The 12,884-nt window shown below is 34.4% G+C and overlaps 1 protein-coding gene across 8 annotated transcripts in view; it reads right to left on the minus strand.

The window, feature by feature from the left end:
* USP47 (ubiquitin specific peptidase 47) overlaps nucleotides 1-12,884 on the minus strand; it is a 96,269-nt gene that overhangs the window by 6,218 nt on the left and 77,167 nt on the right. For 7 of the 8 annotated variants that reach the window (XM_006089607.3, XM_023754532.1, XM_023754530.1 and 4 more), the window contains 8 exons: nucleotides 12,385-12,592; nucleotides 10,217-10,332; nucleotides 7,665-7,784; nucleotides 5,129-5,906; nucleotides 3,403-3,578; nucleotides 2,990-3,070; nucleotides 1,553-1,668; nucleotides 1,076-1,194 (listed from right to left, as the gene is read on the minus strand). In XM_006089607.3, the coding sequence (XP_006089669.1) occupies nucleotides 1,076-1,194; nucleotides 1,553-1,668; nucleotides 2,990-3,070; nucleotides 3,403-3,578; nucleotides 5,129-5,906; nucleotides 7,665-7,784; nucleotides 10,217-10,332; nucleotides 12,385-12,592 (1,714 nt within the window). The remainder of the gene's footprint in view (nucleotides 1-1,075; nucleotides 1,195-1,552; nucleotides 1,669-2,989; nucleotides 3,071-3,402; nucleotides 3,579-5,128; nucleotides 5,907-7,664; nucleotides 7,785-10,216; nucleotides 10,333-12,384; nucleotides 12,593-12,884) is intronic. The other variant, XM_023754531.1, reaches the window with a different exon arrangement.

The raw sequence follows: 12,884 nt of genomic DNA on the forward strand, positions 1-12,884 counted from the left end.
AAATTTAAACCAAATTAGACCTGAAATAGGTGAAGTGTTAGTATTACTGAGCCTTCTGAAAACTATCACAATCATATATAGAAACATTCAGAACATATTTTAATTTCTATGGGAAAACAAAGGAAATTAAAATCTTTCTAAGCGATAGCAAAGTCACAAAAGAATATATATAGAAAACCCGTTGCTTCTCTTGATATAATCTCCTAAAAGCCAACTTTCCTCCCACTACTTCCTCTGAAAAATACTACTTTAAATATACCAATGTTGATAACACCAGGAGGTATGACAAACATAAGTACCTCCTCTAGGTAACTGTTATGGGTTGAATTGGCCCCCCTCCCAAATACTTACCGAAGTCTTAATACCCCAGTATCTCAGAATGTGACCTTATTTGGAACTAGGGTCATTACAGAGGTAATCAAGTTAAATTCAGATCATTAGTGTAAGCCTTAAAGTGACTAGTGTCTTTATACTATAGGGAAATTTTGGTAGAGATAAATAAGCCCACAGGGAGAACATCATGTGAAGATGAAGGCAGAGATTAGAATGATACATCTACAAGGCAAGGAACACCAAAGACTACCAGCAAATCGCCATAAGCTAGGAAAGAAGCATGGAACAAATTCGCCCTCAGAAGGAACCAACGCTACTGACACCTTGATCTCGGACTTCCAGCCTCCAAAACTGGGAGGCAGTACATTTCTGTTGTTTAAACCGCCCCCTTTGTGGTACTTTATTAAGAAAGCCTAGGAAATAGGTCATTTTTCTCTAAATCTCTGATGAATTATCAAAACAAAATAAGCCATAACGAAAAAAGAAACTAAATAACAAACATGGCTAAGAAAATATTTTTAACATTTTCTATAAAAAGTACTAAAAATACAATCTTGAAATTGCAACTTCCCTGTAAGAAGGAATATTTTTAAAAATCAGAGCACAAAGGGAACATTTAAAAGGCAAATGGGAGCTAGAGAAAAGATAGAAGAACTCATTATTTGATTAAAAAAACTATAGCCTTCTATTAATTATAGAGCATTTCCAAGTGATTTTCCCCCCACAAAAATATTGGTAATACCATCAAGAACTTCAAGGAAAACCTCCCAGTTGCTGGAAATATTAATATCTTCTTCATATATATGGTAATCCAAAAAGACAGTGCCAGGATTCTTCCATGTTTTTTTCCTTAGACGAAACCTACAAATGTGATAAGACATTTTAAAGTACTATAATTTGAAATTCTTAATTTTAAAAAATGACATAAATCTGACATCAAGGAAAATTAATTATGCTTAAGTGAAATGGTTATTTATTAAAATTGGGGGAAAATAAAATAAAATGCTCCCAATACTTCAGATTTAGTAGTATTCTACAGAGGAAATTTAAATACAACTCTAGCACTTTTGCTTAGTTCTATTAAACTAATTTGCAGTGCTAAAATTCTGAATACTATAGGAATTTTTAATTCTTCTAATTTTAGAAAATCACACCAATCCATATAATTTGACACACGTTCTTTCTTCAAGTCACTAATTACACTGTGTTTTTACTTTACCTGTCAATACTGAGCTCTAAACCACATTGCTCCCTGAGTTGAGGAATTAATTCCTCTTTTGATTGCCGTACAGTCATTCCTTTAGCAAACACAGCATCTAGCAGAAACTTGCATGGCTAGAAACATAAATAATTAGAGCTTGAGTTATACATTAAAATAAGATTAACAAGACATTTTATTTACACTTTATACTGTGACAATTATGGGCCTCAGTTTAGGTGTCTAAGATATCTTCCTAGGTTCAAATCTTGGCTCCACTAGTTATTAACTTAGTTATCTTGAGTAAATTTACTTAATATTCCTGTGTCTCAGAGTTCTCATCTATAAAACTGGGGACAGTATCTTCCTCACTAAGTCACTGTAAAGATTAAAATAACAAATTCATATTTCCCTTTTTGTATTAAAGTGATAATTTTGAATGTAAAAAGAATCACTTTATGGACTAAAATAAGAGAAATACATACTAATTCTCCAAGTAACATTCATTAATTGTCTCAAAAGAGACATATAATATCCACAAGACCCGAATTTGGAAGAAACATATAAGTCAAAATGATTGTAATGGATCACATGTAAGAGATATGGTTGGTGCCCAATAAAATGTTTGTTGAATGAATAAAGTTATTTCATGAAAAATTTATCCTCTTATGTATTTTTCACATTTGTCTAGGTCCCCAATAAGATAGAAACATCATGAAAATAGGATCTTTGCCTTATTTTTCTGGTTATGTATTATAGGAACTAAAATATTTTATTGATTACTCCCCAAAACATAGCCTGGTTAGAACCTTAATCCACCATTTGCAAGTTTTATGACTTTGTGCAAGTTACTCAACTTCTCTGCCTCTATTTCTTCATCTATAAAATGGGAATAACATATAGTGGTTACAGACTTAAAAGATTTAATACTTGTTAATACTTGTAAGCCCTTAGAGTGCATAATAAACACTAGGTAAATGCTTGTTAAATATAAAATGATGCTCTGAACACAAAAAGAACCTATAAACTCTACAGGTAAAGTGCTATCCACCTGTAGCATTATACAAGCATTCCCAGAAAACAAAATACTCTTTGAAAAGCAGGAAATTTTTGCCTCACTCCAACGTTCGTAGCAACACTTCAGAGCAGAGGCACAACAAAAAATGACCTGACAGCAACATTCATCCCCTGCCTGCTTTTATAAAAAAAATTTTAGTGGGACAGAGCCACTTGCATTGGTTTTACATATAGTCTATGTCTGCTTTCGTGCTACAATGGCAGAACTGAGTAGCTACGACAGAGGCAGTATGGCCTGCACAACTAAAAGACATCCTAGAAGAAGTCTGCCCGCTTCTGCTTGAGAGATAAAAAGAAATGACTAGTAATAAAATTTCTGCATTGTATGTTTTTAATAACTAATAAAAGTGACCTTATCTTGCTCTTAAGTGTATTACTTACCTCTTGTTCATTGACCAGGAGCTGGTACACTTTAACTCTGTATTCTCCTTTTTTAAGTGCTCTCCCCAGTCTAATTGTAATCTATAAATTAAAAACATGTTTTAGATGTACTTTCTCAGCAGAACAAACAATCCATTCTCACCCACTGTTTGGCTTGTTTTCCCAAATTCTCTAGATAATGGGCTCTGAGAACAGATATATCTTTTACCTCTGATTCCCCAGCACCTAGAACAGTAACTGACACAGTTAATATTTAACATTTAGATGAATAAAAAAGCACCCAACAACAAATAACCACTAAACATCAAATTATCCATTTAGGGTGTCTAGTTCACCTTACTTGGATGTAGTACAAGATGTTTTCTTTTCTATCATTTAAAATACTCTTATTATTGAAAATTATTTTAATCAACCTTATTGTCCTCTGAAAATGATGAAAGTGTCTCATTCAGTCGGACGCTCTCAAACTCTTGATTGCTGGCATATACTCGAAAGACCTTGAAGTGAGAGGACAAAACTCCAACAAAGGGCTCTAAATGTTGTTTGAAAGCAGCCAGGGTAATTCTTTTATCAACATGCACCATCAACCCTAAGCACACAAAAAACAAAACATAAACAAAACTGTAAAAGTAACCTCTCAGGATACAAATAGAACAGATCGTATACTTTTTATTGTACTGTAAGCAGGAAAAAGCACCCTTTTCAATTATTTGACTTTTAGCTAATATAAAACATTAGATGGATAAAATACATGGACACTGAGTATATGATAGGTTCATCTGACAGCTTTAAATGTTCTGATATATTTAAGTGCTTATTTCAGCTGTTGAATCAAACACACATGTCCAGGAATTCTTTCCAAATAGGCATATTTCTAGTTCTACACAGTAAAGTGTGGGCTCTGGCTGGGTTCCAACCCTATCTCTTCTGCTTCCTTGATATGGAGCAAGCTGTCAGCCTCCGTACCACCATTTCTTCATTTGAAAAATAAAGATAATAATAGATGATAATAGTACCTACCTCATAGCTTTACAGTGAATTCAATGAGGTAGTATCGTTATCATGCTTTGAGCACAGTGCCAGATATATAGTAACTGCCTCTCCCGTGCTTCCCCACAATTTCTAACCTTTGCCTAAAGAGAAACTAGTTTTAATTTCTCCAATGCTCTTGCAGGGTTGAAAATGGTAAAAAAGCACAGTAGCTACTGGCTAATTTTTTTACTATGACGTTAGGAAAGTAAGGAGCAGTGGTAGTAGTTACGAGGTGGTAGAAGACACACTAGGCTTACAATCAGAAAACCCGAGTTTGATCCCAGTAGTGTGACCTACTAGCTCTGTGACTTCAGGCAAACTATTTAACCTATTTGAGCCAGTTTCCTCATCAGTGAAAAGCATCTACATCAATTTTATGCAGCTAATGAGAACTAAATGAAATAATGTAAGTCAATGAGCCTTACGAGAGAAAAAAACTCCACAGAAATTTAAAGCATTATTATAATAGAGTTTCTCTGTCTCCATTTAGGCCCACCAATTCACATTTTCTCATTTCAGTTTCTGCAAGTTGTATGTGTAAATGTCATGTTTCCAGTGTTATTTGGACCTACTTAGTTAAAAAAACAAAAGCACCTTTCCTTTCTCTGACTTTTTCAATTAGTTATGTACTTTTTAGGGTGTTGGAGGGGAGTTGTTTGCATTGGGGGATGGAGGAAAGGGAAGAGAAACAAACATTTTTCTGGGCATTGAGTACATTTGAGTAAAGCATTTTCTAGTGTCCTTTTTATTTTTTTGTATATTATTTACTTTGTAAACTATTTCATAATGCTTTATTTAGTATTTTTATCATAGTTATTTCCATTTTAAAATATTCTTTTTTAAAAATAACATCTTACCAGAGTCCTGACATCATTACTGTCAAAGGTCTAATGTGTTTCACAGGTCTAAGAATGCTGTTCCCTGTTCACTATAACTGCATCGAAAGTGAAAACTAAGGTGATAGGAATAGTCTTATAATCCAGGAAGTTACAGGTGGTCTTAGAACAAAGTACCTAACTCTTAGCTGATTTTTTAAACTAAAAGTTTAAATACACTGAGTATAAATTGATACTGTTTAAAGGATCTTTTTCCTTTTTAAGTACATACATTTATGTCCTTCCCCAGAACCTTCATCTGTAGCATACGGTTCCGCTTTGAAATACATGTACTGTATTTCTCCCCTACTCTTGCCACTTTCGTCATATTCACTATCAGTTCCAGAGTCTTCTTCTGCTGTATCCCATGTCTCTTTTTTTCCTTCATTTGCTTTAGTTCTTCTACTACTCGTGATGCTATGAGTGTCAAGTCCGTTAGCCAAAGGGATTTGAGCATTATCTGCATTGCACAAAGTGTCACTGCTATGACTAGAGCTAAGAATATCACTGTCCACTGAACTTGTACTCCGGTCATTATTCACATCCGAGTCTGATCGTTCTTCAGACTGAAAATTTTCAGGATCAGACGTCTGAAGATGCTGTTCGAGTTCTCTATTATCCACCGATGTAGAAGAGTCTCTCTCATTAAGAGGTGATTCAATGTTTTCAAAGTCACTCGTCTCAGTACTTTTGCTGCTGTCCCCATTATCTCCATCTTGCTGCTGCTGCAGTGACAAGCTTTTGAGTTTCTCAGTGCTTTCTTCTAGAATGGCTTCCACAGACTTTAGGTTCCCCACAGGTCCTTTGACTCTTTCACAATCATCATCCACATTACCAGAATCACCCCCCGCTTTCTGGTATGCTGTCCTTTTGGAATAAGATCCTGGGGATTGCTCAGGTAGCAAAACAAATAATCTGATTGTATTTGCATGCCGATCCAGGAGTTTCCACAAATGAGAATCGGTAAAGGCCATCTGGTAATCCAAAGTTTCAGAACTTTCAACAAACACCTAAATAGTAAGTCAAAAGAGTTATACTGCATCATTAGTTATAATGCATCATTAATTTTAGTGACATTCTCATTCATCATATCATGTCAATACCAGACAGTGCATACATAATAAGTGATACATTTTGGGATGATAATGCTTCTAAAAGACATATGCATGGTTTTTGGGATTATACAAAATAAATATTGTTCATATGTATTTACAATTAGCTATAAAACTGTGCTAAGATAAGAGATGGACACACACATGCAGGTATCTTATTTATTGGGTTGTCCATTTTCAGGAAATTTCTGTATCCATATCTTGCTCTTTAGGAAATCAAAGCTTAGCATGAATATAGATAGAGGAACATGTATAAAGATATCTTGGGAATGCAAGGCCAAAATCCAGATTACAGAAAAAAAAATCTAATCGACAAATGATTTGATTCTATAGCAAATTAATTACAAGGAAACAATAAAAATAGACTTGAGAGAGATATTATGAACTTTATTTGAATCCTGATTTGAACAGACAAATCCTATTGAAAAAAAATTGCTATAAGATAATCAGGGAAATTTGAATACTTACTAGATATATATTGGTTGATATTAAGACATTTCTGTTAATTTTTTAGGTGTAATAATGTAATTATAGTTATGTTTTTAAAAAGAGTTCTCATCTTTTAAAGATATATGTTTGGATTACTTAGATGAAATGATATGATGCTAGGGATATTTTTTAAATAATCTGGAAGAAGTAGGTAGTTGAATATAGATGAAATGAAAATTGATAATTATAGAAGCTAGATGATGAGTACCTGGGGTTCATTACACTATTCTCTCTACTTTTATGTATGCTTGAAATTTTCCATAGTAAAGCTTAGAAAATGAAATGCACATATATAAATTGGCAATTATGAATAGTGTTTTGAGTTTTGCATAAAAATATAACTATTACTCAATAAATGTTACACATCAGGACTAACAGTTAACCATTTAAAGAAAAGAAAAATAGATCTCTCCCACTCCTTACCCTAAACCAATATTAAGGTAGATTAGAACTTTTAATGTTACACACAAATACACCACACAAAAGTATTAAAAGAAAATACAGGTAAATAAAAATTACAATTGGGTTAATCAATAATACTAAAAATGGTTAAATGAGATAAAAAAAATCAAGAAAAATGAGCCTGAAAAAGGTGATAAATAAAAATGACAAACAAAGAAACTTGAATACAATTTATCCAGAGAAAACCAATGGCATTAGAAACAAATACATAGGAAAAATGATAAATAATGAAATGCAGAGTGACATCAAGAGATGAAACAAAAGCATCAATATGAACTTTCTCATTTTTAACAGAGATAAATGAGTAAGCAAAGAGTGAAGCCAATATGATAATTTTCTCTATACTAGGCATGCCTCTGACTTTCACAATGAAGTATGTACTACTTTATGGGAGAAGCTCAAGAATGAATAAAATTCAGAGGACATAATCATTGTGGACAAAAATAGTCATGAAGGCTTCATCAAAGAGGCAGAACTAATCGGGGGCTTGAAAAAGTGTAGGGAGAAGAGAAAGAACACTCCAGGTGGGCGAAGCTCATGATCAAGGCAAAAAGGAGAATCAGCAAGACTAATTCAAAGGACAGAAAGAAGTCAGATCTGACCTGACTACAAAGGATATCACTAGAGGTTGAGCTTATAATATTAAAACTTAATTTCATTTGCTATTACCAGCATAAAAAATAATAATGAAAAAATAAGAGATACCTTGTTACTTCTAAAAAAACCTTCGGCCTTCAGGGTTTTACTAGGCACAGTGAGAAGACGCAAATCATTGTAGCTGCGTTCCAGCACTATTCTCATTGTTTCAGCAGGTAAATGGATAGCCTATAATGAAAGCAATTTAATTTAAAAAAATACTCTTTCTGTTTAACTTAGAAATATGAGAAAACAAGACAATGCTGAGTTCTTAAAAACAGCAGAAAAAAATTACGAGAAAAATAATCTTGGTAGATATTTAACATCTTTTAAAAGAATCTATGGAAAATTACTAGTCTCATCCATTAATTAGTCTATAAATTAGGAGAACAAAGGATACCTTATAAATGCATGCTCTGAAACTATTTTAAAGGTTAATGATTTTTCACTAAAAATTCTATTCCTCTCAAACTCAAAGTAAATAAAGAAAATTGATTCCCAAGAAATAAAATAACTGACTCTTTGAGAGCTGATGTAAATTCAACACCTTTTTTGTTCAACTTTTTTTTAAAATATTTTTATTGATTTCAGACAGGAAGTGCCAGGGTTCTTATCCCAGCATCAAGAAGGGTTCAGGAATCTGGAAAAGGCGCTGTGCGTAGATGACATAGGAATCCAGAGACTAATAAAGAGTCCGGAGACGAAATATAATTTTGAAAGGCATTGGGGGTCAGAGGACCTTCAGCTAAAGGAACTGAAGACTCCCTCCTTGTCTAGGACCCTTGCTTGTATTAACACAATTTGTCCTAAGGCAAGGTGGAGATAATACACTTTAAAGGGTAAGGTTTCAAAAGGTACAGAAACATTGTCAGTTTGGGGGAATTAGCCTATGGCTGTTCAGTTGTTTGGCCAGTAGGAGGCAATAACATGTAGATTAAGATGTCCTTTAACTGTCTGGCAGCCACAATCAGTTTCCTATTCAGGTTTGGAAAAATGCCTTTAGCCATTCCCAACAGGTGACTATGTATGACTCAACCCTGTTGAGTTCCCAAGTCTCATCAACCTTTTGATGAAACTCTTGAAATTATGACATGCTGGAATTGGTTCCCGGCAAGGAAGGGAGAGGGAGAGAGATAGAAACATCAATGAAGAGAGAGAATCATTGATTGGCTGCCTCCTGCACACCTCCTACTGGGGATTGAGCCTGCAACCCAGGCATGTGCCCTTGACTGGAATGGAACCTGGGACCCTTCAGTCCACAAGCCAAAGCTCTATCCACTGAGCCAAACCAGCTATGGCTTGTTCGACTTCTTGACTTTTGATGGGTTCTTTTCTATTCTGTGAATAGTTAATAGTTTTACTAAATCAATTTTTTTCTGTGTAAAATGAGATTTAATAAATTAGGTAAAATTTAAAGTTATTTTAGAATTCCATATCCTTAATTTTTGATGTTATTTTATGAATCTCACATAAAATGAACAGATCAAAATAATTTACATTTTAAAAAATATAACTGGTTTTCAATACAACAAATGCTAACAATTCTTAGGCAGTCTAGTTTAAACACTGTATTTCTTGGCACAATGTTTTGTGACTGCTTTATCCTCTATAAACATATTTTTCCCCAGCAAATTATTAGCTTCTTAAGGAAAAGGAATGTTGTGTGTTTCTTTTGTATTCTACTTCAGTACTTATACTTTAGATTAAACTGTAATACAGAGCAATTACAGTAATGTAGTCTTTTATGAGCAATTTAATAATTAAATATGGCTTTACAATATGATTGGTTTTCTTTGTTACTCTGACAAAATGTTAGAAGTCATTGTTTTTTTAACATAATATTTAAAATCCAGCTTTTATATATAACTTTACAATTTTTTTTCACAAAGCACTTGTTTGTTTAATTAACATTTACAACAACCTGTTAAAAGAAACCCCAGGTGAAATAAAAGACAAGGTTAATATAAGATGAATGACTGAAAACTGAACTCAACTTCTTCACTTGTGACTGCTATACAATTTCCACTACACCAAGGGATCTTAACTTGGAGTTTAGAAACCCTGCAATTTTGCCTGTGTTTGTGTGCTCAGTGGTCGATAGAGTACAGGAGACTTGAGAGGGGTGTGGGGGGGTACAGGAAGAGACTGGATAAAAATCGTACACCTATGGATGAGGACAGTGGGGGAAGTAAGGGCAGAGGGTGGGGTGGGAACCGGGTTGAGGGGAGCTATGGGGGAAAAAAGAGGAACAACTGTAATAATCTGAACAATAAAGATTTAATTAAAAAATATATATATATTTAAAAAATTAAAAAATAAAATAAAAACCCTGCATGAAATAACTGAACTTACATTTTTAGGCATGTATTTTACAATGATCCATCCAAACACACATGTCATTGTTTACATACTTGCCTCACACTTTCTTACCTCGATACTTTGGTCAATCTGTTTTTTCTATTTGAAGTGTCCCTCTGTCCTAACTATAGTTGTCTCCTAGCTATAAATACTGGTTCCCTAAAGTAAATACTGATTCCTATATCTTACTCATAACTATATCACAAAGTGCTCTGTACAGAGCAAGCACTCAACAATAGTCACTAACCAATTTTAAAACTTACCTTTGAAATAAGTTGTTTGAACTCTGTAACTGTTTGATTTAAGTAAGCACGAACAGTGACAGGTGCAGCTACAGATTCTGCCTTTAGATCAACAACATGAACTTTCACCATCACTTCTGTCACATTTGAAAAAAATAAAACATAAGTGGAGGTTATTTTTAAAAATGTATTTCACATGAATAATGAATTTTTACTATGTTTCTAATAGATGGTAAAGATAACATTTGTTCTAGTTATCAAAATGGTAGATGTATAATGTTATACATGTATAACACATGTTAAAACTTCTTTCACAATTTGTCACTTTACAAGCAAACATATAAAAAGATATAGAAAAGAGCCTAATAAAAGTTCTAGATCTCTTAAAAAATGACAAAAGTAAAAATGTGGTTTTTAAAAATACATGCTTTGTTTCCTTATAAAACATAACAACACTGTCAAATTTATTAAGTAAAGTATATACCCAAAATTCCAAAATACAGACCCAAACCACAACACTAAATAAATATAAATAACTAGAAAATGCAAAACAAATAGTAAAGGGGACACAGCAGACCTACTTGCTGTTGAACAACCTTCATTAAACCATTCAAGACCTTGTCTATAATCAAATAGTATTTTCTATATCCTATGAAAAAGTCCTACAGAAAAACTGTTTTGGTTTAAAAGTTTTTTTTCCACTTAAATTCTTCATATTACAATTTTTTAAAATATATTTTTATTGATTTTTTACAGAGAGGAAGGGAGAGAGATAGAGAGTTAGAAACATCGATGAGAGAGAAACATCAACCAGCTGCCTCCTGCACATCTCCTACTGGGGATGTGCCCGCAACCCAGGTACATGCCCTTGACCGGAATCGAACCTGGGACCTTTCAGTCCGCAGGCCGACGCTCTGAGCCAAACCGGTTTCGGCTTCATATTACAATTTAATCCCATCTTCTCTGCTTCTGTTTTCAGATCACATATAACTAAACTTTTAATCATCAGAAAAATAAATGATCTTCAAACAGTACATTTAAGATAGTTATTCTCTAGCTTAAGTGATTTAATCTCTTGTATGTAGTTTATGTCAATCCTCAATTTTTCCCATGTTGCTAATCTAAATCTGATAAAATATTCTGAAGTCTTGATTATTAATGAACTAGAGGCCCAGTGCACGAATTCGTGCACGGGTGGGGTCCCTCAGTCTGGCTGGTGATCAGGCTGATCAGGGCTGCGGGAAGTTGGCCAGGGGGAGGGGCTGCTGGAGGTTGGCTGTAGGAGCACACTGACCACCAGAGGGCAGCTCCTGCTTTGAGTGTCTGCCCCCTGGTGGTCAATGCGCATCATAGCGACAGGTCGTTCGGTCACTTAGGCACCTATACCCTATACCCTATACCCTATACCTATACCTATATATACCTATACCTATACCTATACCTATACCTATACCTATACCTATATCTATAGATAAAGGCAATTAGCTAGCCTGGCCAGTGTGGCTCAGAGGTTGAGCACTGAAGTCCCTGGGACTTGCAGAAATGACGAGGATGGAGAAAAATAAAACATGTTGGCAGTGCCCAGCTGGTGTGGCTCAGTGGTTGACCGCCAACCTAAGGAGGTCTAGGTTCAATTCCTGGTCAGGGCACATGCCCAGGTTGCTAGCTTGATCCTCAGTAGGGGGCATGTAGGAGACAGCCGATGAATGATGCTTTCTCATCATTGATGTTTCTATCTCTCTCTCTCTCCCTTCCGCTCTGAAATCAATAAAAATATATTTTAAAAAATGTTGACAATGATTGATTATGAAACCACCTTTTCAAGGAGACTCTAAAAAACACTCTACCTGTAAGACTTTATGGAAATAAACATTTTTTGGTCCAGGGTCTTCTTGGTAAATAGGGATGGGGGAAGGGAGGACTATTCAATACTGAAGAAGAAAAATCCCACTGGACACAGTAAACCAGAAGTTTAATTTTTTTTTTTTTAATTTTGTGTCTATCTTCTTGAAAGCAATCAATAATTTAATTCCTAGCTTTATGCTGACTACTTCCCAACCCATCTCATTTATTTTAAGAACATATAAAATATTTTTAAGAACATAAAAAATTAAATTTATTTCTACAAACAAAAAACTTTATGAAAAATTTAAGTCCAGTACTACTCAAAATACTGCAAAATTCCTTACCCCCAGGTTTATAAGATTGAAAAACTTGATCAGGTTTTCTTGTCTCCAACAGCAGATCAAACATATATGTTGACTTGACTCCACCTAGTAGAAGTCCCATTGGTGTGTCTTCTTCTCCTTCATATGATCTTTCAAGATAATCATGAAACTCATCATATTTAACAAGGCGACAACAATCCACAGGTATTACCTCTTCCAAATCCATCATCTAAAAGAAAACGCCCCCCCAAAAAAATATTTTAGTCTGATGTGTAATTATACTCACATTTAGAGCTCTCTTTTACAACATCTCTTAATAGGTCCTAACAGACAATAAAATCCATGTTTATGATTTGCATCAAAGCTCAAAGAAATCAAAGTTAAAGACACAAGTTAAACACTATCCTAATATATAGCGAGCCAGGATCCGTAACATCCAATACGACCAAACAGACGACCAAATGCCAGGCTGTGTGTGCAGCAGGCTCAGGTGGGCGGGGACTGGTGAGCAGGCTGAACTG

The sequence above is a fragment of the Myotis lucifugus genome, unplaced genomic scaffold, assembly GCF_000147115.1.
Source record: "Myotis lucifugus unplaced genomic scaffold, Myoluc2.0 scaffold_61, whole genome shotgun sequence".
NCBI classification, from domain to species: Eukaryota; Metazoa; Chordata; class Mammalia; order Chiroptera; family Vespertilionidae; genus Myotis; species Myotis lucifugus.